The sequence below is a fragment of the Durio zibethinus genome, chromosome 24 (assembly GCF_047325235.1).
Source record: "Durio zibethinus cultivar Kanyao isolate XHJ-2024 chromosome 24, ASM4732523v1, whole genome shotgun sequence".
NCBI lineage: Eukaryota > Viridiplantae > Streptophyta > Magnoliopsida > Malvales > Malvaceae > Durio > Durio zibethinus.
Window position 1 is genome coordinate 7,970,076 of NC_143185.1, and position 26,480 is coordinate 7,996,555.

General features: G+C 29.7%; 1 protein-coding gene and 2 pseudogenes across 4 annotated transcripts; 2 read left to right on the forward strand and 1 right to left on the reverse strand.

Moving 5' to 3' along the window:
* The first annotated feature begins 463 nt into the window (after nucleotides 1–463).
* LOC111316822 (uncharacterized) lies at nucleotides 464–3,804 on the forward strand (annotated as a pseudogene). Its single transcript, XR_016333032.1, has 5 exons — nucleotides 464–913; nucleotides 1,067–1,568; nucleotides 1,778–1,979; nucleotides 2,498–2,987; nucleotides 3,090–3,804. The product of XR_016333032.1 is annotated as an uncharacterized LOC111316822 (transcript).
* A 10,071-nt stretch (nucleotides 3,805–13,875) lies between these two features.
* On the reverse strand, nucleotides 13,876–14,826 carry LOC111316823 (uncharacterized). Of its 2 annotated transcripts, none has more exons than XM_089753945.1 (2): nucleotides 14,229–14,826; nucleotides 13,876–14,069 (listed from the first exon to the last, which is right to left on the reverse strand). In XM_089753945.1, exons 1-2 carry the CDS (start codon nucleotides 14,593–14,595, stop codon nucleotides 14,044–14,046), a joined length of 393 nt encoding a protein of 130 aa, XP_089610071.1. In that variant the 5' UTR covers nucleotides 14,596–14,826; the 3' UTR covers nucleotides 13,876–14,043. The 2 variants fall into 2 exon arrangements, with proteins under 2 accessions (XP_089610071.1, XP_022774718.1); XM_022918983.2 differs by having other exon boundaries at nucleotides 14,235–14,823.
* Nucleotides 14,662–19,381, forward strand: LOC111316352 (uncharacterized; annotated as a pseudogene). The gene is made up of 4 exons (XR_016333113.1): nucleotides 14,662–14,704; nucleotides 16,952–17,386; nucleotides 17,596–17,797; nucleotides 18,317–19,381. The product of XR_016333113.1 is annotated as an uncharacterized LOC111316352 (transcript).
* Nucleotides 19,382–26,480: the final 7,099 nt, after the last annotated feature.

Below are 26,480 nucleotides of genomic sequence, written 5' to 3' on the forward strand. Positions count from 1 at the left end.
GGTATATTATTGACACCTCTAAATAGCAATGCTCTCCTTATTAATATGGCAGATTGGATACATCAAGTTCCAAACCAAGTAGATCAGGAGAGGTTCGATGTTTTTCTAACAATTGCTCGGGCTATTTGATACTCCATAATCAAATTTTAGGGACAGGAATGAGAAATATGGAAATTCTTACACTCAAAGGAATAATATATTCCAAACATAGGCTTACTATTTTCTGTAGGTTTTTTTTTTTCTTCAATCTTTTTTGGAGATCCCATTGTTTCTGAGACAGCAATATTTTTCTTATTGGTGTGTAGAGGTCATGGTTTCGGAGTCAAAACCCCCTACCGCCTAAAATTTTGTCTTTTTGTTTTATTAATTGAAAAAATGAAACCGTGTCAAAAGGTTACTTTGTATTTTAATAGTATATAAATAACCAAGTCTGCCTTCCTTACCCTCATTCTTATCTTTTTCTTATTCTACAACTACTTTTTCCATTCTTTCTCCTGTCATAAGCTACAACTACAATAAAAAAAGCCATTAATCTTTGTTTCCAGTTGGGAAATGGAGTTTGAGCAACCCATGTTTAGAGAAACAACGGAAGCCCTTAAATTGAAGGCAGCAAATGACAGTAAGACTTCAACCAGGGACAGGCATAAGTCACCAGGATCAACATGCGGTTCCTATGTTTCCAGCAAACACTTCCATGGCTCGGAAGCATTCAGGACTCTAGAGATGGGTGTGCCAAAGGTTGACTCCACCGAGAAAAAGCTGTCTTGGCTACGATCTCAAATCATTGGTGGTGATGCAGAATTTGACTCTCCTTTTGGAACTAGAAAACTTACTTACGCTGATCATACTGCATCGGGACGCCCTTTTCACTATATCGAAAACTTCATCGTCACCCATGTTCTGCCATGCTACGGTAAAGGTTTTTTTTCTTCTGATCTTCGATTGTGATACTCGGATTTAATTAACAAAAGTGATGGTGTCGTTTTCGAGTATAAGATACATACATATATATATATATATGGGGGTTTTAGTATTTGTCAGCTGATCTTGGTTGGTTCGTGCGTAGGTAACACTCACACATCTGACACTTATGTGGGGCACAGGACGACGAAAATGGTGCATGAAGCGTCAAACTACATTAAAAGATGCCTAGGCGGGGGTCAAGATGATGCAATTCTGTTTTGTGGCTCAGGCACTACGGCTGCTATTAAAAGGCTACAAGAAGTTATGGGGATTACGGTACCATCAATTTTGAGGGACATGGCAATAAATTGCTTACTTAATGAGTATCGATGGGTAGTTTTTATTGGCCCTTACGAGCACCACTCCAACTTGCTTTCTTTGCGTCAAAGCCTTGCTGAAGTTGTTGAAATTGGTTTAGATGAGATTGGGTTCATAGACATTAAAGCACTAAGAAAACAGCTTGAGCTGTATAAATACGCCAATAGGCCTTTGCTTGGCTCATTTTCAGCTTGTAGTAATGTGACTGGGATTCAAACAGATACTCGAGAGATTGCCAAACTTCTTCATGAGTACGGAGGTTTTGTTTGCTTTGATTTTGGAGAAAGGTACACAGTAAGAATTTTCATTTTTTGTTGTCAAGCTTTTATATTCGAGGTTGTCAGAATTTAAGCTTTGATTGTTAAAATTAAAAGTTTAATACTTTAATAACAGATCTCACAATTAATTATTAGCCAAGTTTACGTATTGTGTTAATGTTATAAAGCAATGAGAAGTCGATTTTTGATTGTGCTTATCATTTTGTTTTTGTGGATAGTGGTCCTTATGTGGAGATTGATATGAGGTCAGGGGAGATTGATGGATATGATGCCATTTTCCTAAGCCCACATAAGTTTCTAGGTGGCCCTGGATCGCCCGGCATCCTTTTAATGAGCAAGGCTCTCTACCAGCTAGGATCTTCTCCTCCATCAACTTGCGGAGGTGGAACTGTTAATTATGTCAATGGTTTCAATGAACAGGTAATTACTCTCAAATTGAAAATTAATTGATAATAAACGAAGAGATTTTTATTATATTTATGTGTTCTGATTAATCCAATTTAATGGATGAATGATTTTAATTTTTGTTCACCTCTCCACTATAAAATGGAAATTTGTATTTTCTTTACGTTTTTTCTTATTCTTGCTTATATATCCCATTTTGTAAGAAATTTGGGTTTCTTTCTTCAACTGAACGGCATAAAGAATGATTAGCTAGCTGTCACGAATTTTGGAGTTTAGAAATAAATTCCTGATTCAGATGGAGCTGGTTTAGATATAGACTAGTGAATGATAAGTGTCCAAAAATTTTTTTATTTTAATTACAATTTTAGAAGAAAAGAGATTTCCAACCAAATTTCTGAATGCGGGACGGTGTTAATAGAAAAATACTCTAGAGAATGATAAGTTTTCATGATATTAATCAGATTCATTCCCCAGCAATTAGGGAAGCAGGTATGAAATTTAATATGTGGTAAAATGGGGTATTTATTTTGCAGGACACAATATATGTAAGTGACATAGAAGAAAGGGAAAATGGTGGGACTGCTCAAATAATTCAGATTATTAGAGAAGCATTGAATTTTTTGGGTAAAAGAATATATTGGTTATGAAGTGAGTGCAAAGCAGGAGAAGTCGTACATAAATCAAGCACTGGGGACGCTTCTCCCAAACCAAAACATACGGGTTTTAGGAAATGCAAGCACCGAGACCCAGAGACAAGCCATACTGTCTTTCCTCATCTACTCCACAACCAACGATGGTAACAATGTTGACGAGGCAGAGGAAAAGGGGAGGGGACTTTTCATCTGGGGAGAGACTGGGAACAAGAGGGATAAACCTCTCCATGGCCCTTTTGTTGCAACCATCCTAAATGATCTGTTTGGCATCCATGCTCGAGGTGGGTGTGCTTGTGGTGGACCTTATGGCCACAGTTTGCTTGATATTGATCAGACTCGATCCCTTGCGTTCAGAGAAGCTATTAAAAGGGTATCAGTACAAAATTTTCCATTTTTTTTTTTTTTTACCAAATGAAAGAGAAGTAAACTATAATTGAACTTATCTAATGCCAGTTGCAAAGTTTGATTGCAGGGCTACATAGGAGCAAAACCTGGATGGACAAGAGTCAGCTTTCCTTACTACATGTCAAATGAGGAGTTTGAATACATTCTTGCGGCATTGGAGTTCGCAGCAATCTATGGCCAACGATTTCTTCCTCTATACCATTTCGACCTGAGAACTGGCAGCTGGACTTTCAAGAAGAAGGCGCTTAAGGACCAGGTAGGAAAGGAGAATAGTCGCGGCATCCATGTCTTGGCTTTGGCTAGTGCTTTTCAGACAATAAGCTTGGACCGTGACAAAATTGATGCAGGAAAGAATGATACTTCTATCATCCTTCAGTATGCATCATATTTGAAAAGTGCCAAACGAGTCGCTGCTCTCCTTCCCAAGTTTCCATCTCGAAGGAGGTTTCACGAAGCTTTAGATCTTAACCTCCTCCCTTTCAGAGTCTACCTATACTATCAAAAATTGATTCGAGTTCGTAATCAAATTTATCTATTTTTCCTCACTTCCTTGGAATATTCTCACATAGCAAAAGCAGAAAATTAAACTAGCTCAAGCCTGTCATGTTAGCAGACTTTCCAATTACCTGAAATCTATTGCAGTGCCTGACAAATTGGCTGATACGTAATCCAATCTGGTCAAGACTTGGATAATAATGGTGTCATGCCCCAAAACTAAGATGTAACACGGTTATATTTTCTTCAAATAAAACTTTAAAGTAATACAAAATATTTTCTTTTAATCCCTTTAAAATTCTTTAATAAAAATAATTTGGCCAAGTAACTAATGATACATCTCTATATATCCAAAGGTGAATTCATAAAATAAATATAAAATCAATTCATAAGATCTCTTTAGCTAACAATATTTCTAATGCCCAAGTAATATTTCTAATTTGATCTTCTACATTTTAACAAAGCTAAACATACTTATCACTTACTCATGTGTAAAAAAAGGGTAAAAAGAGAATGAACAAATTACAGCTCAGCTAGTATAAGATCATACACTTTATCAGATCAAGATTCGGTTTCATACATATCATATAGATTATTCAAAACATTTGTCAAATAATAATATCAAAATATTTCAAAAATCAATATTATGTCAATATTTTGTAGATCATAAATCAAAATCAAAACAGATCAATTCATAAATCATTGCAAAATATGTTATCATTCAAATATCGTAATCAAATCAAATCATGAATCAATCTTTAAAATCATCATCATCATAAATCATCATTATCGTTAGTTTATCATTAACTATGGTCACTACTATAATCTGTAACATTAGCTGTATCGATAATTTTATCTTTATAATCATTAATAACTATTATAACCTATTGGCCAAAGCTTTACACTAACTACTATAACCCACTAGTAGGACCATTTGATCATGACTATGTTAACTACTATAATCCGTTAGCTAAGATCGTATAACTAGTTCTAGTATTGATAATCCATTTTCTCAAGATGTAAAATATGTAGCTATTATAAAATCATTCATTAAAAATAAATCAATTTCTCATTTCATTTATAAACATGATCCATTATTTATATAGCAAAACGTAAAATAATCATACGCTCCCCTATTTTCTTATATCGAAATAAAGAAATAAAATTTATTTATTTAAAAACATACATATGCACATAAGTTTCAAAACAAGCAAAGTTTGTGAAATTCTACTTATTTCCTTTTGGTTCCATCACTTAGTTTTTCCCCAAAAATAATTAATGGGCTATTCAAAATCATTTCAATATAATAGAAATTAATCAATCCATTTTAAGACCATTAATACTAAAAACAACTAAGTTATATAAGGGTTAACTAACTAATTTTGGTAGTTTGCGCTACTTTCACTAAAATGACCCTATCTTAAAATATCCAACTTAAAATTAAGATTTTTTTAGTACGTTAGAAATTAAACTCAATAAACTTCTTAACCATATATGGCCCACCTTGTAATTTTGTGTAGATTAATTGTAATAACTTTTGCAATTCATGTCATATACTGTTGTCAGATAGGATGTATATTTTCTAATAAAAATTATATATTTATTCATAAAAGACTCCAAATTCAATTTCTCTTATTTCATTGAAAAGTAGACTCAAAAATATTTTCAAACATATATGGCCCACATCGTAATTTCTTGTGGATTAATTGTAATAATTTTTGCAATCCATGTCATACGCTACTACCAAACAACATGTATATATTCTAATGAAAATTATATATTTATTCATAATTTCGATACTACTTTCCTGGTTCTTTCCATCATTTGGTTCACAATAAACAAAATGATATCCAAGTTCTTTAAAAATCCCTAGAGCTGATGTTTGTTACTCAAGTTCATTTGGTTTTAGGACAATGCACCTATTCTTCAATCTTCTTTATTGATGTTTGAAGAAATGAACAATAATTGCTGTAAAATAGCATAAAATCATTATGCTACACCACTACTCTGTAATATAATCCACCAATCTAGGTCACCAATAAAAAGAATTGAGGAATTCAATTCACACTGTAACGTATTGGTGAATTCAAACATACCACTCTATTGTAATTTTTTATTAGCATGTATGATGTCATGTATATGCAATCATGCCAAATAGCCTTTTAAAAAGCTGTTAGAGAAACCCTTCACAATATGTAAATCGTAAAAGCTTAGTACTTGATTCCAAAACCAATTACAAATTAACAAATAATATCAATATACATAGATATAATCTTATGCCATGTTTGGTACATAAGATTATGACTTGATACGGTACAACGTTATTATAAATAGAATTAGATTAAATAATGTCATCTAATTTTGTGTTTGCTCTATGTAAAGATTAGGATAGGATAATTTATTTATTTGTCAAAATTATCCTTATCGAAAGTTTATACAATTTAAATTATTAAAGTAAATTTTATGAGTATAATTGAACTTGTAAGTTTAATCTTATAAATTAAAAATTATCCTCTCTACTTTGAAAGGATTGAATAATCCTATACTAAAAAGATATTAATCCTTATTGCAAACCTTATCTTTGTCTTTAGATACAAATCAAACTTGATATAGGATGATTATCATCGTATTTTATCAATAATCATATGTATCAAATATAACCTTAGTCTACTATTTTAGTGGAACCACTCTAACACAAAGAGTCGTCTCTTATGAAGACCGCTTCAACATCCAAATTTTTGTTTAGAAAATAATCTTTCCACCACCATTTCTTTTTATATAGTCTTCATCTTCGCTTTATAAACTCATCGTTGATGTCTTATTAAGATATAGAGCAAGAATTGTTCATAAGTGAGCTACCATTAATAGTTGGTTTTAATAATTTAATAAAATTGGTTGATGAGTTTACTCTTAATAAGAGATAAGCATGAGAGTTTAAATAATTTAATGTGATCACTTAAATGTAAGATTTGTACATCTTACTGGAACAATTTGGTTTAGAGATTTTGTAAACCTTTATCTAGTAAGTGTTTAATGATGAGGGTTTAAGGGATTTCAATCAAAATAGGTTCAAATCACTTTTTTTCTTTTACTTTTATGCAAGTTACGGTTACTGCTCATTGAATGTCGCCAGTAAAAGAAGAGTGAAAAGGAAAACCTAGGCACTTTAAGGATTGTTTCGCTTTGATATATTTATCATGACCACCCAAATAAGTATGACAAATCTCTTTATTTGTTAACAATGTTCTAAATATCAAACAATGAACTTGGGTTAATGTTTACGCATGGTATTAGAGCTATCATTATGTGATATTAGGACCCTAAAATTATGATTTGTAATTGATTTTTGAACAAACAACATATTTAGGGTGAAATTATGTTATTGTCAAATTTTTAAATTTTGATCTTTATTTTTCAAAATTGATTTAGGATTTTAGTTCCTCATTGAAAAAGGATTAAAATTATATAAAAACCATTTTCTAATGCCTTATATCAAGAGAGAAATCAAGGTTGAAAATTTTTAGGTTTAAGTTTTAATCTAAATTCTTGTTTTTATTAAAACATCAAACATTTTATGTGTTTAATTCAAAATTGATTCTTGAATCATGTTTCTCATGTGTTATAAAGTTAAATCAAAGCATTTAATTTCATATTGTTTTAGATTAGCCAAACACGAAGAAAACAAAAAGAGGTCTAATATGTGTTTATGTAATTCAAAAAATTTTGACCAATTGATCTTATATTTATCTTTTTTTAATACTTTTTTTCATGGGTTTGATAGAAAAATGGTTTTATTTTTGGGCACTTCAATTTGATGAAAATACCAAGAAAATACATAAAAAATGGTGGAAAAAATATGAACTGACCAGAATAAGTAAAGAATTGTTCCAGTTGCATTGAGTCAACCCATTTGGAGGTTAAAGAAGACCATTCCCCATGTTGAATAAAATCCATGCTTAGTGGGTGGCACATGTGGCACGTGTAGGGGGCTCATCTAGCATCCATTTTTGCTCTAGTTTCTTTTCACATACTTGGAATTTTATTTTAAATTTTTTCTTAAAATTTTTAAACTACATGAAATATTTGTTTGACATTCATGCATTGCTTAGTAACTATTATATGTTATACACATTATTTTATTATTTTATTTTATGATAAAATATTTTAGTATGTTGGGAGTCTAATGATAGTAGGTATTCTTCCTAAATAGGTCTTGATATTTATATACTCTCAAGTTGAATCTTAAGTGCGTAATTGATTTAGTAATTAAAAATTGATTTTTAAAAAAAATTCAAAACTCTGGTTTTAATTTAATGTACACTGCTTATAAGACCTAATTAGATACATTTAGGTTTAATATCTTAGTTGGGATGGTCCATTGCATACATTATGGTTGAATTTGTAAACTGAGAGTTGTGGGCAATTAATAAAATTTTTCGATTTGAAAAAATCTTCATTAATTGATATTAGTGTTTGGTTGTCAAAGTGGATCACTATTGAAATTAATGTAATATTTTATCATTTTATGGTTATGGGAGGGTTATTAAATTATCTTATGCAAATGACTATCTAAAAGGGGTTAATGTATAGGGTAATTTGTTTTGGAATATAAATCATCATGGTTGAAGTTGTACGAATCTATAAAATCTATCTGCCCAAAAAAGATATGTTTTTTGAAAGCTAGGACTTTTCATATTAGCTTTATGCAGAAAGTTCTTACTCATATATTACATTCTTTATCCAAAAAGGAGTTTGTGGTGATGCACTAAGACCTTTCAATAATTATTAGTACATCATGAACTATTGTTATATCTTTTACGATATTGTCTATTTACTAATGTTGCATTTTTATCTTAAATGTTGCCTTTTATTGTCAATAACAATAAGCCACTATTAAAGTTCTTCACGGGTCTATTTATAAAAAATGAAATGAAGATTTGAATTTTGCTTTGGTTATGAATGAGATAGACATAGCCTTACGTTTTTCAAAACCTACTAATTTTACTAATGAAAGCATTGCTAAACAAATGGAATTGTTTCTCAAATGGGAAAAGGCAAATTGTATGCATCTGTATGTCATTAATAGGTCTATTTTTTAATACCTTTTGGGTGAGTTGGATACCACAAAATTGCTAGGGATCTCTACCATGTTGTAGGCAATAAATACCATAAATCTAATAAGTGTAAAGCTAAAACCCTTATGAGTGAGCTTACAAGTATTAGGTATGACAATGTTGGGAGTGTTAGAGATTTCATCATGAGAATGGTCCACATTCAAACAAAATTGACTTCTCAAGAAATTATCCTTCCTAATAAATTCATTGTTCATCATGCCCTTAATGCCTTAATTGTGGAGTTCACTCAGATCAAAACTGTCTATAATGCTATGAATGAGGTTTGAAGTGTTGATGATCTTATTTAAAAGTTTGTCTCTAAGAAAGAAAAACTATAGAAAGAAAAGGGTGAAAGTGTTTTTTTTGCTATATACTCCAAATATAATTACAAAAGAAATTATGGAAAATTTGAGAAATTTCTTCCTAATGCTCATAAGAAAGTTCAAGAAAATAAGGGACAAGGTAGTGGTCAAACTAAAAAGGTAGGAGGTCTTAAAGTTGCCATTAAGAAAGATATCGAGTGTTTTTCTTGTAAAAAGAATGTCATATGAAACATGAGTACCCTAAATATCAAGCTTGGTTAAGGAAAAAGAATAAACAAGAAGGTAACTCACTAGCTCTCACTTGCTTTAAATCCTAATTTGTCAGTGGCCCACTAAATTCCTAGTAGATTGATAGTGGTGCAACTATTCATATTGCTGTTACCTTTGCTAGGATTAAAAAAAAAATGAAAGCTAATTAAGAAAGAAGCTAAACATAAAGTTTGAAACAATGCTGAAGTAGCCATTAATTATATAGGAACAATAGGCTTATATTTATAATCTGTTTTTGAACTTATTTTGGAAAATGTTTTTCATCACCTTCATTTATGAGGAATTTGATTTTAGTTTTTATTTTGGACAAACATGGTTATTATTTTGGCATTGGATATGGAAAAGTTGACTCGTTTTAAAATTCAAATGTTGTTGGTGAATTTAAACTAATTGACAATTTATACAAACTGTGCTTAGCCTATAATAATTAATATAGTTGCAATAATGTTGAAAAGATAGTGACTAAAAAATCTTTGAGTAAAGAAAATTCATTATTGATGAATTTAAACTAATTGACAATTTATATAAATCGTGCTTGGCCTATGATAATTAATATAGTTGCAATAATGTGGAAAAGACAATGTCTTAAAAATCTTTAACTATAGAAAAGTCTTTTGTTGTGGTGTAAAAGGTTGGGTCACATTTCTTATGAAGAAGTGCAAAAATTGATAAAAGAAAGTACTTTATCTTTCCTTGGTTTTAAAAAGTTAGACACTTGTGTTGATTGTATAAAATATATACTAACTAAAACTAAGAAAAATGAGGCAATTTATAATTTTGACCTTTTGAAAATTGTGTACACTGATAATAGTGGACTTCTTACATCTATCTTGTGTTGTAACAAATATTTTGTTACTTTTATTTATGACTATTTTCGCTATGGGTATCTTTACCTAATTGATGAAAATTGAAATGCTTTTAAAAAATTTAAAAATTTTAAACTGAGGTCAAGAAATAATTAGGAAAAGTTATCAAAGTCATTAGCTCTAAGGTGGTGAGTATTATGGTAGATATTGTGAAACTAGATAACATATGAGACCATTTTCTAAATATTTACAAGAATGTCAAATTTTCCTTAATATGCTATGCTTGGTAGTCTTGAACATAATGGTGTGGTCGAAAGGTAAAATCACACCCTTAAGGATATGATAAAGAGCTTATATGCAGGACTAATCTTCTTAAGTCTTTTTAGGGTAAAGCTATTAAAATCGCCTTGTATATACTTAATAGAGTACCTAGCAAATCTGTTCCTAAAACACCTTTTGAATTGTAGACTGGTAGGAAACCCCAATTGAACCATTCTAAATTTTGTGGACGTCTTATAGAAGTTGGAATCTATAATCTTTTGAAAGAAAGATTGAACCTAGGAATACTCATTGCTTTTCTTTAAAGTATTTAGATCGCTTCAAGGGATATAAGTTTTATTATCCTGTACGTGGAACTAAGTTTGTAGAGTCACATGTGGCAAAGTTTTTGGAACTAAATGTTGCTGATAAGAGTGTGATAGAGGCTATGGATAATCGTGAATCTATTAGACATATTTCTATCACTTTACATATAATACAGTGCCATATTATGCTAGTGGCCATTGAATGAAGAGATCGAGGCAATAGGACATAAACCTTTTTCCTACTAATGTACTTCAAGTTCAAAAGAACGATATTAAAATACCTTTTAGGAGATCTTCTAAACAAAAAAGATCCTCCATCTCTAATGATTATGTAATTTATCATTGAAAGAGTGACTATGACATTAGTCATGTTGTTAACCTTGTGACTTTTAGGGAAACTATTAGCAGTCTATAATTTAATGTATGGATGGATGCAATAAAAAATGAGATAAATTTTATGTCTCAAAATGGTGCTTAGGAGCTTGCTAAACTACTAAAAAAGTATAAATCCATTGGTTGTAAATGGGTGTATAAAACCAAGAAAGGTTCTAAGGGAAAATTTGAGATATTTAAAGTTAAATTGGTGGCAAAGTGATTTATTTAGAGGGAAATAGTAGATTATAATGAAATGTTTTTACCGATGTCTTCCAAAAATTCCTTTAGGATTGTTATAGCCTTAGTAGTACACTTTAACTTGAAGCTTTGTTAGATTAATGTAAAGACGGCTTTTCTCAATGGTGATTTTAGAGAAAATGTTTATATGGTGCAACCTAAAAGATTTCAAGAATTTGAAAAGAAGCATTTAGTAAGTTGACTTAAAAAGTCAATTTATGCCTTTAAATAAGCTTCTAAGTAGAGGTATCTAAAATTTGATAAGATAGTTACTTCCTTTGGTTTTGAGAAACATAAAGTTGATCAATAAATATATCTTAAAATCAAGGGGAGTAAATATATCTTTCTTGTGTTATATGTGGATGACATCTTACAGGCTTGTAATGATATTGGTTTGTTACATGAAATTGAGCAGCTATTATCTAAGACTTTGGATATGAAAAACCTTAAGAATGCATCCTTTCTTCTTGAGATTGAAATTCATAGAGATAGGTCTCAAAATTTGTTGGGACTATCGTAAAGGTCTTATATTAATCGTGTGCTTAGTAAATTTAACATTCAAAGCTGTAAGGCTAGGAATGCACTAATTGTGAAAGGTAATAGACTTAATCTTAGTTAACGCCCAAAGAATGATTTGGAGAAAGAATCCATGAAGAACATACTATATTCTAGTGTAGTTGGGAGTCTCATGTATGTTTAAGTTTGCACTAGGCTAGATATTGCTTTTGCAAAGTGAGTTCTTGAGAGATATCTTTCAAACCCTATTATGGATCACTGGGTTGCTATTAAGAAAGTGATTAGGTACTTGTAAAAGACAAAAAGCCATATGTTGGTATGCAAAAAGGTGGACAATCTTGAGATAGTAGGGTATATAAATTCTAACTTCACTAGTTGTTAGGATGACATGAAGTCCACTCCAGGGTATTTTTTTCATGTCGGCTAGAAGAGCTTTGTCTTGGAAACGTGTGAAACAAACACTCTTAGTTTTTTCCACTATGCAAGTTGAGTTTGTTGCATGCTATAGAGCTATTACATAGGCAATTTGGCTTATGAATTTTGTGTCAGGTCTTTGTATTATTAATTCCATCTCTAGACCTTTAAAGATTTATTAGGATAATAGGTCTGCTGTGTTGTTTTCTACGAACAACAAGAGCACTATTGCTTTAAACGTTTGGAGATAATATATTTTAAAGTTAAGAATTTTATGAAAAATGGTAAGATTGTTGTCAAACACATTAAGACTAACAACATGATTGTTGATCCTTAGACTAAGGGAATAAGACCTATAGTATTTGGTAAACATATTGAGAAAATAGGTATTTTGGGGTCTTTTGATGTAATTTATTATTAATAGTATATCATTTGTATTTCATACTCACAAATCACAGTTTGTCTCTATATTGGACTTTTTCCTTTATGCTTGGAATATCTATGTGATATTTAATTCTATGCTTGAATGATGAGAATTGTTGGTTGACATTTTATGTTGTTATTTTACTTTGTTAGTATATGCACACATGGAAAATTAAAGTTTATTATATACATTGTGAAATCTTAAGACTTGGGGTCTGTGTTAAGTATGACTATTTTTATCACTTGGATAACTAATAATCTTTTAAATATATATAATATATATTATATTACAGGATATATTGTTACATGATAAGGTTTGCTTACATTGATGGTTTTTCTTTTTGACATGTGATAAAATTCTTAAAATTTCTCTATAATGACATATAAGACATTTCTTAATTTTAGGCTATTTATCAATAAATATATATTTAAAAAATTATTTAGTTATCGAAAACTTTCAAATTTTAGATGTAAGTATTATGGGATATGTAAATGCCTATACATATATATATATATCATTTTTTGACACATAAGAATTTACCACAAAAAATTAACTTATATGGATATCTACTTGGATAATTTTTAAATTGTTAACAATAAAATCTAATTTAGATATATTTTTATTAAAAATAAATTTCCTAATAATATAAACATATTTTTTAAATTTAAAAATCTCAATTGTAATAATATATTATCTCTAAAATGGGTTTATAAAATAATTCTATTTGATAAATTATTTAAATTCAAAATGAAAACCTATCAAACATGAAAATGTTTGTATAAATCTTGAATTAAAAAATGTCAATTCTAGAATTTTTCTTTTTTTTTTTAATTTAATCATTTTTCAAGAATATATATGGACCATAAATTTTGAATATATATTTCAATTAAAATTGATTAGATTTTTTTTTTACTATTTCAAATTTGAAAGATATGTTGTATTTTTTAATTCTCTTATCATTAGATTATTTTAAAAATTTAATTCCAGCCATAGTCACTAATCATTTTTTCATTACCATTGTCAAGCCTGCGTCTAAAATAGCAATCGATGAAAATTTTTTATTGTTTCATTCCAATCACAATCACCCATCACTTTATTGTTTGAGAAGAATCATAATTTGTAACTAAATCACTTATATGTTGTGACGTAATCAATTGATTTGTGCTTCGTTAAATGATTTATTGGTAGAACTAGAGATACAACTGTTTAAGGAAAGAGCTAAGGACAAAAAAACTTCTCTTTTATATATATTTATTTTTATATTAATGTCATTTTTTTTTCAAATTAAGCAGTAATTTGGTAATTAATATTATTATTACATATAGGAAAAACCCAAAAATTATTTGGGTACGAGACATTCCTTGAACTCTAAAGGTCAACACTAAGGAATGATTATCGATTACATGTATAACAATTTCAAAGTTTGACGCTTCATGCACCATTTTCGTCGTCCTGTGCCCCACCTAACTGTCAGACGTGTGAGTGTTACCTACGCACGAACCAACCAAGATTAGCTGACAAATACTAAAACCCAATATATATATATGTATATATATATATATATATATATCTTATACTCGAAAATGACACCATCACTTTTGTTGATTAAATCAGAGTATCACAATTGAAGATCAGAAGAAAAAAAAACCTTTACCGTAGAATGGCAGAACATTGGTGACGATGAAGTTTTCGATATAGTGAAAAGAGCGACCCGATGCAGTATGATCAGCATAAGTAAGTTTTCTAGTTCCAAAAGGAGAGTCAAATTCTGCATCACCACCAGTGATTTGAGATCGTAGCCAAGACAGCTTTTTCTCGGTGGAGTCAACCTTTGGCACACCCATCTCTAGAGCCCTGAATGATTCCGAGCCATGGAAGAGTTTGCTGGAAACATAGGAACGGCATGTTGATCCTGGCGACTTATGCCTGTCCCTGGTTGAAGTCTTACTATCATTTGCTGCCTTCAATTTCAGGGCTTCCGTTGTTTCTCTAAACATGGGTTGCTCAAACTCCATTTCCCACCTGGAAACAAAGATTAGTGGCTGTTTTTATTGTTGTTGTAGCTTATGACAGGAGAAAGAATGGAAAAAGTAGTTGTAGAAAAAGAAAAAGATAAGAATGAGGGTAAGGAAGGCAGACTTGGTTATTTATATACTATTAAAATACAAAGTAACCTTTTGACACGGTTTCATTTTTTTAATTAATAAAACAAAAAGACAACGTTTTAGGCGGGAGGGGGGTTGGACTCCGAAACCATGGCCTCTACACACCAATAAGAAAAATATTGCTGTCTCAGAAACAATGGGATCTCTAAAAAAGATTGTAAAAAAAAAAAAAACCTACAGAAAATAGTAAGCCTATGTTTGGAATATATTATTCCTTGGAGTGTAAGAATTTCCATATTTCTCATTCCTCTCCCTAAAAGTTGGTTATGGAGTATCAAATAGCCCAAGCAATTGTTAGAAAAACATTGAACCTTTCCTGATCTACTTGGTTTGGAACTTGATGTATCCAATCTGCCATATTAATAAGGAGAGCATTGCCATTTAGAGGTGTCAATAATATACCCGTACTCACAAGTTATTCATTTTGTAAATTTGATGACTTAATTGATAAAAAGAATGAGAACTTTTGTTTTTCGGTATAATTTGCACGGGTAGATATGATCCTAAAAAAGTAGAAAGTGTAAAGAAAGCAAAGAATTTGATTGCTTTTCAGAAACTTAGTATGATTTTGGCAATATGCATGATAATTTTATTAATGATTATTCATCAATAAGTAACATTTATGAATTAAAATTAAATTTTGATTTATTGAAAAAGTATAAAAAAATCAGTTATAAAAAAAAATGAAAGAATGAAGAAACAAACAGATGGATCAAAAAATAAATAAATAAAAAGAGAACCAAAACAAAATAAAAGTAGTGAAATAGATCTTCAAACCAATACTCCCCCACACTAAAGGCTATTCATTTGTATTTATGATGAAGTGGCATATTAAAAATAAATAATTTAATTTAATTAAGAATTATTTAAGATAAATAATAAAAATTTGATTACTAATTGATATAATTTTAACTATATAAGGTAAGTAATACTTACTCTTTAAGGTAATGTTGGTATTTTCAAAATGGTTAAATATAAAAATAACCCATTTATTATACATTTTTTTATCAAATTGGCACCAAAAACATAAAATATTTAGTTTGGTGCTCTAATTTTCATTCTATCATCACTTTGTTACCGGAGTCTAACACCATTAGTAATTTAATTAACGTGGTATAAATATATAATAAGATATTAACACATGTCAATAAAATTTAATCAATGTCAAATCATCAATATTACATCCGAATTTAAAAAAAAATTTTAAAAAATTTAAGCATTTTAAAAAACAAAAACTAAAAAATTTAAAATTTTTTAAAAATTATTAAAACTTAAAAAATTCAAAAAAATCTAAAAATTTTATTATAAGAATTAATTTTTTTTTTGAAATTGTCATAAAAATGATAATTTTAGTAAACATAAAGTTTTCATAAAATTTTAAAAAAAATCTCTAAAACTTAAAGAATTTGAAAGTAAAAGATCTAAAATTTTTTAAAAAAATAAAAAAAATTTAAAATAATTGTAATTTTTGTAAATTAGGAAAATTTTTCTTTTTTTTAGTCTTAAAATTTTAATTTTTTTATATATTTTGTGATTTTTTTACATTTTTTAAATGTTTATGGATTTTTATTAAAATTTTAAGTTTTTTATTTTATATTTTTCCAAAAAAATTTAATTTTGAGTAAACTTCTTCAAATATTTCATATTTTTGAAAATTTTTTAATTTTCTCAAAATTTTTGAAAATATTTTATAAAATTTTAGATTTTAATAAAATTAGATTTTTTTTAATTTTCAAATTTTGTCAAAAAATTCTAGATTTTTTATTTTTTGTGAACCTTTTTTTTTTAATTTCTTAGAATTTTTTGAACTTTTTGTTAAAATTTTGAGATTTTATGAATTTTTTTAAGTTTTCATATTTTTTTAACTTTTATAATTAAAAAAGATTTCATATTTATTTAATTTTTCTAATTTTTAAAAATATTTTAGATTTTTAAATTTTTTTGAATTTTTTTAATATTGATGCAATAATTAATGATGTGGCACTAACTTAACTTTTTTACTAATGTCAGTATCTTATTAGATGTTAATGTCATGTTAATAAATTGAGTAATTGGTTTAGTCTGAGGTGTCAAAGTAAATGACAAAATGAAAATTCAAGAACCAAATTGATAATTTTGTTTCTTAAAATACCAAACTGACAGAAAGTATATAGTACATGAAATATTTTTATATTTAACATTTCCAAACACCAAAAAACCTGAAAAGAGACTTACATTAAAAGATGCCTAGGTAGCGGTCAAGATGATGCAATTCTGTTTTGTGGCTCAGGCACTACGGCAGCTATTAAAAGGCTACAAGAAGTTATGGCGATTACGGTACCATCAATTTTGAGGGACATGGTAATAAATTACTTAATGAGTATCGATGGGTAGTTTTTATTGGCCCTTACGAGCACCACTCCAACTTGCTTTCTTGGCATCAAAGCCTTGCTGAAGTTGTTGAGATTGGTTTGGATGAGAATGGGTTCATAGACATTGAAGCACTAAGAAAACAGCTTGAGCTGTATAAATACACCAATAGGCCTTTGCTTGGCTCATTTTCAGCTTTTAGTAATGTGACTGGGATTCAAACAGATACTCGAGAGATTGCCAAACTTCTTCATGAGTACGGAGGTTTTGTTTGCTTTGATTTTGCAGCAAGGTAAACAGTAAGAATTTTCATTTTTTGTTGTCAAGCTTTTATATTCGAGGTTGTCAGAATTTAAACTTTGATTGTTAAAATTAAAAGTTTAATATTTTAATAACAACTCTCACAATTAATTATTAGCCAAGTTTATGTATTATGTTAATATTATAAAGCAATGAGAAGTTGATTTTTTATTGTGCTTATCATTTTATTTTTGTGGATAGTGGTCCTTATATGGAGATTGATATTAGGTCAGGGGAGATTGATGGATATGATGCCATTTTCCTAAGCCCACATAAGTTTCTAGGTGACCCTGGATCGCCCGGTATCCTTTTAATGAGCAAGGCTCTCTACCAGCAAGGATCTTCTCCTCCATCAACTTGCGGAGGTGGAACAGTTAATTATATCAATGGTTTCAATGAACAGGTAATTACTCTCAAATTTAAAATTAATTGATAATAAATGAAGATATTTTTATTATATTTATGTGTTCAGATTAATTCAATTTAATAGATAAAAGATTTTATTTTTTGTTCACCTCTCTACAATAAAATGGAAAATTTTATTTTCTTTACCTTTTTCTTATTCTTGCTTATATATCCCATTTTGTAAGAAATTTTGGTTTCTTTCTTCAACTGGACGACATAAAGAATGATTAGGTAGCTGTCAGGCTTTTGGGAGTTTAGAAATAAATTCCTGATTCAGATGGAGCGGGTTTAGACATAGACTAGCGAATGATAAGTGTCTCTAAAAAATTTTTTATTTCAATTACAATTTTAGAAGAACAGAGATTTCCAACCAAATTTCTGAATGCACAACAGTGTCAATAGAAAAATACTCTAGAGAATGATAAGTTATCATGATATTAATCGGATTCGTTCCCCAGCATTTAGGGAAGCAGGTATGCAATTTAATATGTGGTAAAATGGGGAATTTATTTTGCAGGACACAATATACGTAAGTGACATGGAAGAAAGGGAAACTGGAGGGACTCCTCAAATAATTCAGATTATTAGAGCAGCATTGACTTTTTGGGTAAAAGAATATATTGGTTATGAAGTGATTGCAAACCAGGAGAAGTCGTACATAAATCAAGCATTGGAAAGGCTTCTCCCAAACCAAAACATAAGGGTTTTAGGAAATGCAAGCACCGAGACCCAGAGACAAGCCATACTGTCTTTCCTCATCTACTCCACAACCAACGATGGTAACAATGTCGACGAGGCAGAGGAAAAGGGGAGGGGACTTTTCATGTGGGGAGAGACTGGGAACAAGAGGGATAAACCTCTCCATGGCCCTTTTGTTGCAACCATCCTAAATGATCTGTTTGGCATCCAAGCTTGAGGTGGGTGTGCTTGTGCTGGACCTTATGGCCACAGTTTGCTTGATATTGATCAGACTCGATCCCTTGCGCTCAGAGAAGCTATTAAAAGGGCATCAGCTCAAAATTTTCAATTTTTTTTTTGACCAAATGAAAGAGAAGTAAAATATAATTCAACTTATCTAATGCCAGTTGCAAAGTTTGATTACAGGGCTACATAGTAGGAAAACCTGGATGGACAAGAGTCAGCTTTCCTTACTACATGTCAAATGAGGAGTTTGAATACATTCCTGCGGCATTGGAGTTCGTAGCCATCTATGGCCAACGATTTCTTCCTCTATACCATTTCAACCTGAGAACTGGTAGCTGGACTTTCAAGAAGAAGGCACTTAAGGACTTGGTAGGAAAGGAGAATAGTCACGGCATCCATGTCTTGCCTTTGGCTAGTGCTTTCCAGACAATAAGCTTGGACCGTGACAAAATTGATGCAGGAAAGAATGATAGCTCTATCATCCTTCAGTATGCATCATATTTGAAAAGTGCCAAACCAGTCGCTGCTCTCCTTCCCAAGTTTCCATCTCGAAGGAGGTTTCACGAAGATTTAGATCTTAACCTCCTCCCTTTTAGAGTCTAACTATACTATCAAAAATTGATTCGAGTTCATAATCAAATTTATCTATTTTTCCACACTTCATTGGAATATTCTCACAAAGCAAAAGCAAAAAATTAAACTAGCTCAAGCCTGTCATGTTAGCAGACTTTCCAATTACCTGAAATCTGTTGTAGTGCCTGACAAATTGGCTGATACATAATCCAATCTGGTCAAGACTTGTGTAATAATGGTGTCATGCCCCAAAACTAAGACGTAACACGGTTATATTGTCTTCAAATAAAACTTTAAAGTAATACAAAATATTTCTTTTTAATCATTTTAAAATTATTTAATAAAAATAATTTGCCCAAGTAAAATTCATAAATTTAATCTAACTAATGATACATCTCTATATATCTAAAGGTGAATTAATAAAAAAATTATAAAATCATTTCATAAGATCTCACTAGCTAACAATATTTCTAATGCCCAAGTAATATTTTCAATTTGATCTTCTAGCTTTTAACAAGACTAAACATACTTATCACTTACTCATGTGTAAAGAAAAGGTAAAAAGAGAATGAATAAATTACAGCTCAGCTAGTATAGGATCATTCACTTTATCGGATCAAGCATCGATTTCATACATATCATATAGATGTTGGAAAAAAACAACACCCACGTACAGCAACCACACACAAAATAACAAGCTCAAATCAAGAATAAAAATACACAAATATATTTAGTTCGGCCCAACTCAAAATGGCCTACTCCAAACCAAATCCACTATCAAATAAATCTTTACAATTGTGAGACTTTTAGAATGAGAAAAGTCTCCTAAAACTCCTTACTCAAAACTTAACCCAAAACCCAATTACACCCTTTAATAGCCTACTCACTTAGCTATTCTCTTGGTGTCTAACTCTTTGGGGTTACTAAACTAAAACCAAAACATCTTATTTATAAGGATGAAACCCTTTATACCTTTACTAAACTCCCGATGTGGGATACAAGACAAATTCAAACTTACTTAACTTTCGATGTGGGATTCTGAGATTCAAGGCAAATCCCAACAATAGATTATTCAAAACATTTTTCAAATAATAATGTCAAAATATTTCAAAATTCAAAATCAAAACAGATCAATTCATAAATCATTGCAAAATATGTTGCCATTCAAATATCGTAATTAAATCAAATCATGAATCAATCTTTAAAATCATCATCATCATAAATCATCATTATCATTAGTTTATCATTAACTATGGTCACTACTATAATCTGTAACATTGACCGTATCGATAATTTTATCCTTATGATCATTATTAACTATTATAACCTGTTGGCTAGAGCTTTACACTAACTACAATAATCGTTAGCATGACCATATGATCATGACTATGTTAACTACTATAATCTGTTAGCTAGGGTCGTATAACTAGTTTTGATATCGATAATCTCACGTCTTAAGATGTAAAATATGTAGCTATTATAAAATCATTCATTAAAAATAAATCAATTTCTCATTTCATTTATAAACATGATCCATCATTTATATAGCAAAACATAAAATAATCATAAAGCTCACCCCATTTTCTTATATCGAAAATAAAGAAATAAATTTCATTTATTTAGAAACATACATATATACATAAGTTTCAAAACAAGTAAACTGTGTAAGATTTTACTTATTTTCTTTCAATTTCACCACTTAGTTTTTCCCCCAAAATAGTTAATGAGCTATTAAAAATCATTTCAATATAACAAAAATTAATCAATCCTTTTTAAGACCATTAATACTAAAAACAACCAAGTTATATAAGGGTTAACTAACTAATTTTGGTAGCCTGCACTACTTGCACTAAAATGACCCTATCTTAAGATATCCAACTCAAAATTAAGTTTTTTTTAGTACGTTAGAAATTAAACTCAATAAAATTTTTAACCATATATGGCCCACCTCATAATTTCTTCTAGATTAATTGTAATAACTTTTGCAATCCATGTCATATGCTACTATCAGATAGTATGTATATTTTCAAATAAAAATTATATATTTATTCATAAAAGATTCCATATTCATTTGTGCTTGTTTCATCGAAAATTAGACTCAAAAACCTTTTCAAACATATATGGCCCGTAATTTCTTGTAGATTAATTGTAATAATTTTTGCAATCCATGTCATATTTTGCAGCCAAATAGCATTTATATATTCTAATCAAAATTATATATTTATTCATAAAAGACTCCAAATTCAATTCCACTTATTTCATTGGAATGTGGACTCAATAACCTTTTCAAACATGTATGGCTTTGTTCTTTAATTCATTGTATAAAAATTAAGAGAAATTTTGTAATTTCTCATCGCTGCTGCTGTCAGAATGCCTATATATCATTAAGTAAAAATTAGACAACTCTTAACAGAAAACTCAGATTTGACTTACATTTGTTTCATTGAAAAGTAGATTCAGCAAGCTTTCTGTTAGCCTTGAATTGATCCTTATTTTAAAATGACAAAAAATTAAAGCTAAATAAACTTCATCAAGATTTTGAAAAAGGATTTATTTAGTACATGTTCTTAAGTTTTATATTTTGGTACTAAATAAATAATACAATTTTCAAAGTTTAAACAAACCTTTCTTGGTGTCATATTTCTCAAACCAAATCTATCTTTAAAGATTATTTATTTGAGCTTAAATGAAAGTCCAATTGTTGTTTGTAAAGTGAAATTATTCATTTTGGACTTAATACAATTTGATAATATTGGTTTTGAGAAATAGATTAACTTAAGAAAGCTATTTTACAATAACAAAGTTTTCCAACATTGAACTTGTTTTTTTTTTTTTTTGTATTAATTCACAAAGTCGTAATATTTGAATTTTATATGGTTGGAAAGCTCTTTGAGTCTATTTCTAATGGATTAAATAAAACCAAAATCCAAATTTTCTAAGAAAAGATTTTGAATTTTTACTAGACACTCTACAATTGTCAGAAAAACTGCACAATGAGTAATTTTGAAAATTCACTATAATTCGTACATAGCGAATTAGGTGATGAACTTTATATGGATAGAAATAACTTTAAGTCTAGTTTCTAAATCTTCAAACGGTTTGTGATTTGGATTTGTATAACTCAAGATATGATCAAATTAGTGAGTAGAGTGCAGAATAGGAGATAACCACCCAACCACTGACAGGATCGATCCCCTCATGGACGGGATCGATCGGTTCTAGGCGAAAACACTCTAACGGCTACTTTTTGGTGTTTCCAATGGCTATTTTCTTCTCCCAAACACTTGCAATGACTATTTTCTTCTCCCAAACACTTTCAATGACTATTTTCTTCTCTCAAACACTTCTAACGGCTACCTCTTCAATTTCTCTATAAATTGGGCACTCCAACACACCAAGAAGATTGATGAATCAAGAGAGCAAGAGCCAATAAACTACATTTTCATTCTCTCAAAGAATCAATAGTTTTTAGAGCTTCAAAGTCCATATCTTTGTATTTATTGTATCCAATTTTTATTTGTTGTTCATTCATCATTTTCTTGTACTTAAACATAGCAAACATTTAGCCTTAGAAAGATTGTTCTATTGTTTGCAAAATTACCTTTGATAAACAAGGGTGGAAGAGAACAAGAGGTGAGGTATCTCTTGAGAGCTTTGTAGTGAGATAGGGTAAAATACTAAAAAGGGTAGAGGTTTCTATCTTAAGCCTTAGAAAGAAAAAGATAAGTTGTATTTTTAATTCAAGAATAGTGGATTGAAGCCTTGGTGTGAACAACCAAGAAGAGAGGACGTAGGTGCCTTGTGAAGAAGGATCGAACCTCTATAAATCATTGTATTCGATTTCTCTATCCCTATCTCCTTACAATTTATTGTTGTTTATATTTGATTTTAGATTCGTTAATTGTTATTGTTTGCATTATATTTTCATCAAAAGTGCTTATTGTTTTAATTTCCATTCAACTATATTGAAATTATTTGTTTGGGAAGAATTTGAAGAAATCCAATTCAACCCCCCATCTTGGATCACCATCTAACCTATAAAGCTAACAATTGGTATCATAGCTTTGGTCTCTTTTTGTAGGTTTAACCACCTTGAGAAAAGATCTTATGGCTCAATTTTGGTTCCAAGATGGTGAGGAAGTCCTTAAAGCTCCTATGATTGATAAATTTGAATTTTGTGAATGGAGAAGGAGGTTGAAGGTGTTCATTATGGCCCAAGATTTTAGAGTTTGGAATGTGATTGAAAAAGGACTTGGAACTCCTTCAAATGATGTAAAATACATGAGGTAAGTGATGGATGATGCTAAGGCCAAGTACTTACTGTATGGAGCTCTTGACTCCCACAAATTCAACTTGGTATCAAAGTGTTCAAACTCAAATGAGATATGGAGAAAGTTGGATGAGCTACATGAAAGACAAATTTCCAACCAACATCCAACATGTCTCATGGCTATTGAGGAACCAAAGGTAACCTCTAACTCTTGTGATTCAAACTCTTGTACTTTTGATGAGTTACAAGATGCTTACAATGATTTAGTAATTGAGTTTGAAAATATGCATTTGAAACATAAGAAAATGATTCAAAATTGAAAGTTGAAAATGATCTTTTGATGAATGCAAAAAATGTTTTAGAAAAAGAAAATGAAAAGTTGAAAATAGATTTAAAAACCTCTCTAAGTAGAAATGAATTTTTAGAAAAAGAAAATTTTTATTTGAAAAAGAAATTTGATGATTTGATGAATGAAAAACAAAATCTTTTAAAGAATTCATTTAGTACTAAAATGATTAAATGTAATTTTTGTAATTTTCATGGTCATACTACACATACTTGTCCTATTAGAAGAAAAGTCCTATTTAGAATTAGGCAAGTATGGGTTCCAAAAGGAACAAGAGACTTGGTGACTAACTCTCAAGGACCCAAAGCAATTGGGGTACCAAAAATAAAATGAAATTGTCTCTTGTAGGTGTGCTATAGCAAGGAGCCACAATGTGAGAATGAAGATTGAATACTCTAGACACACAATGGAGATGGGTAACCTCTAAACTTTTATTTGAAGAGAATTTGAATGTGGTTACCTATTTTTAATGAAATTTAAATGCTTGATTGATTATGCAAAATTTGGTTAACATTGATTACAAGACATATGTTGCATAATCTTGAAAAAATGTGAGCTTGCATTCAATATGCATTTATTTTGCTCTTAAGTATGTTTGAAATGCTTGTTGAAATTGTTTGTGGTGTTAAATTGCTAGAGCATACTTTTGTTGATAAATTTTTTATTGATTTGTGATTGTTAAACATGCTTATATGACCATGATGTTTAAAATTACCTAATTTGTTTATAATGCTTGAATCTTGTGATATATTATTTAAACTTGATTGTTATATTCTAAATTGTTATAACTCTTGATTTATGAATTTATGAACATCTTGTGCTTAAATTATAAATATTGTTGTTTGATTGTTCATATTTTGATTTCTTATGATATAATCTTGAAATATGCTTTAATTCTTTATCCTTATTAATTCAAGATTTATTTCTTCTCTTGTGTTGATGAATTGATGAACATTATGTGCTTAAGTGATATATATTGATTCTTTGTTCATCTATGTTTTTGGTCAAGATATGTGCTCATATGATAATTGGTTCAACTTGACCTTAATGCTTATGATTTGAAAATACTTAAATTTTTTATCTCTTGATTTTTAAAATATTTTTTATATACTTGCTCGTGTGCTAAATTGATTCATTAATTTTGTGAAATATTTTGGATCTTGTGCTCAATTGATATATCTCTTGATTTGTGATTTTGAATATGATGAACTACTTGCTTGTAAATGATATATGTGATTGGTTCATTTATTGTTCTTGTCAAGTGTGTGCATATATGATAAATGTGATTTTTCTTGACTTGACATGGTTGCAACATGACTTAAGTAAATGAATTTATTATGATGCCTATTTTTAGCTTAAGTCATTGTTGATTATGGCCTATAATTTATGTAGACATATTTATGCTTCTGTGCTAAAATTTTCTTGAATATCTTTTTGATGATAAATATGTCTTCCTTGAGTTTTTAGTTTTCATATGGCCTAAAATTTATTTTGGCATATTCTTTGGTGAGTTCTTAAATATACATGAATATTGAATATGTCTATTTTGTGTTCATGAATGATCTAAAAGGTTTGATTTTTGCACATTACATGAGAATTTTTGCTTTAGTGCCATTCTTGTGCTATTTGATGTTTAAATTGATATATGGCCTCTAGCTTAAGTATATATCTCCTTTGCAATTGGTAACTTGTGCTTAGTGAATAAATTTTCTTTTGCCTATAATGACTTAGAATTTGAAATTGTTTTCTAACAATTGGTATAATTTTTATCAATTGATTTTCTTGATGCTTCTAATGAAAATCCTTTGTCAAGAAATTTTTCTAAGTCTATGCTAGGAAAACTCGAAATGAGCATGAATGAGCCTACATTTTTGGAATTTCAAGTATAACAAGTAAAGCATGTCATCCTCATCAATCAAGCCTAGTTTTGCTCAAATAAAGTGGATTGGAGAATTTAAAGCCAAATGAGCACAACAACAAAGCTTGACATGGATGGAGGTAAATGTATCAACTTTATGATATGATGTACGATTTGAGTACATATACATGCTTGCTTTAATATGTGCAAATATATGATTTTGTTGTTGAATATATGAACACATTGCACAAATTAATCACCAAGCCACTTGGTAGATATTGTTATAACATTTTTGAAAGCTTGGATTGATTAATTCACCTTTATTGATATTCATGCCTAGTTCTTGATTGCTTCAATTAATAGTTTTTATTGCATGAATATTTGTTTGAATCTTTGGACATGGATATGAATTGAATATATTGATTTTTTTTTTATCTCTCAATTGCCTTGACTCATGGAATATGAACTTACAAATTTGAAATTTATATGCATATTCATTGATTGAGATCATTGAGATAGCATGTACCACATTATGTCTAAATGTTTGTATCTTTATTGGTATATTGCTATATGTGATTTGAAATACTTTTGCATATGCATGTATGGTTTTGATTGAAAAATATGTTTGAATTGTATTTATGTACTTGCATATGTTTGGATTAAGAATATTGCTTTGCATTGAAATAATTTAGATTATAATTGAATAATTA

Excerpts from the sequence above, each read along its gene's own strand:
- LOC111316823 (XM_089753945.1), bottom strand. The coding sequence starts at position 14,595 with ATGGAGTTTGAGCAACCCATGTTTAGAGAAACAACGGAAGCCCTGAAA. Across the intron at positions 14,070-14,228 it reads TCTGCCATTCTACGGTAAAG|GTAACACTCACACGTCTGAC; the intron begins GTTTTTTTTTCT and ends GTTCGTGCGTAG.